A 596-nucleotide genomic window follows, 5' to 3' on the forward strand; every position below is an offset into this window, starting at 1 on the left:
CACTGCTGATTATCAAATTAAAAACTCTCTATTAAAAACTAGACTGTGGCCTGAACAACTTTTTTTTTAAATATAGCACTACAACAAAATTATTGAAATCATTACCTTTGTTTTTTTCTTCTGTTTTCTCTTTGGTCCTCCTTTTTCCACTGGCCAGATAATCCGATCAGCTTTCACCCATTCATCATACCTGAAAGGGAATGAAACCATGCTGTTATCACTGCACATGAAAATATTTGAATATGAGGAGTAAAAGACTTGAATTAACACAAAATATTTATTAATGAGGTAGGAAAAGGCCAACACCAGGTTGGATGGGGCTCAGAGCACCCTGGGGTAGCGGAAGGTGTCCCTGCTTATGGCAGGGGGGGGGGAAGAGATGGGGTTTCCTCTCCAACCCAAACCATTCCATGATAGCAGAGCCTGTATTTACAACTCATGCAGTATTCTGGCCTTAGAAAGGTGAATGACATTTCCAGTCCATAAAAAAACCTTATGGGATGAGGGAATTAAGGTACAAACTTTCCTGTCTCTCACTGGAGCACTCGGGGGCTGAGTCAGCTCTAAAGTGTCAGTTATTCCCATCATACACACCA

The 596-nt window shown here is 40.9% G+C and overlaps 1 protein-coding gene across 1 annotated transcript in view; it reads right to left on the bottom strand.

Moving 5' to 3' along the window:
- Window positions 1-596, bottom strand: part of ARID4A (AT-rich interaction domain 4A) — a 46050-nt gene that overhangs the window by 7720 nt on the left and 37734 nt on the right. The window contains exon 17 of the mRNA XM_005418038.2: window positions 106-190. Within this exon, the coding sequence (XP_005418095.1) occupies window positions 106-190 (85 nt within the window). The remainder of the gene's footprint in view (window positions 1-105; window positions 191-596) is intronic.

Source organism: Geospiza fortis, unplaced genomic scaffold (genome assembly GCF_000277835.1).
Source record: "Geospiza fortis unplaced genomic scaffold, GeoFor_1.0 scaffold23, whole genome shotgun sequence".
NCBI lineage: Eukaryota > Metazoa > Chordata > Aves > Passeriformes > Thraupidae > Geospiza > Geospiza fortis.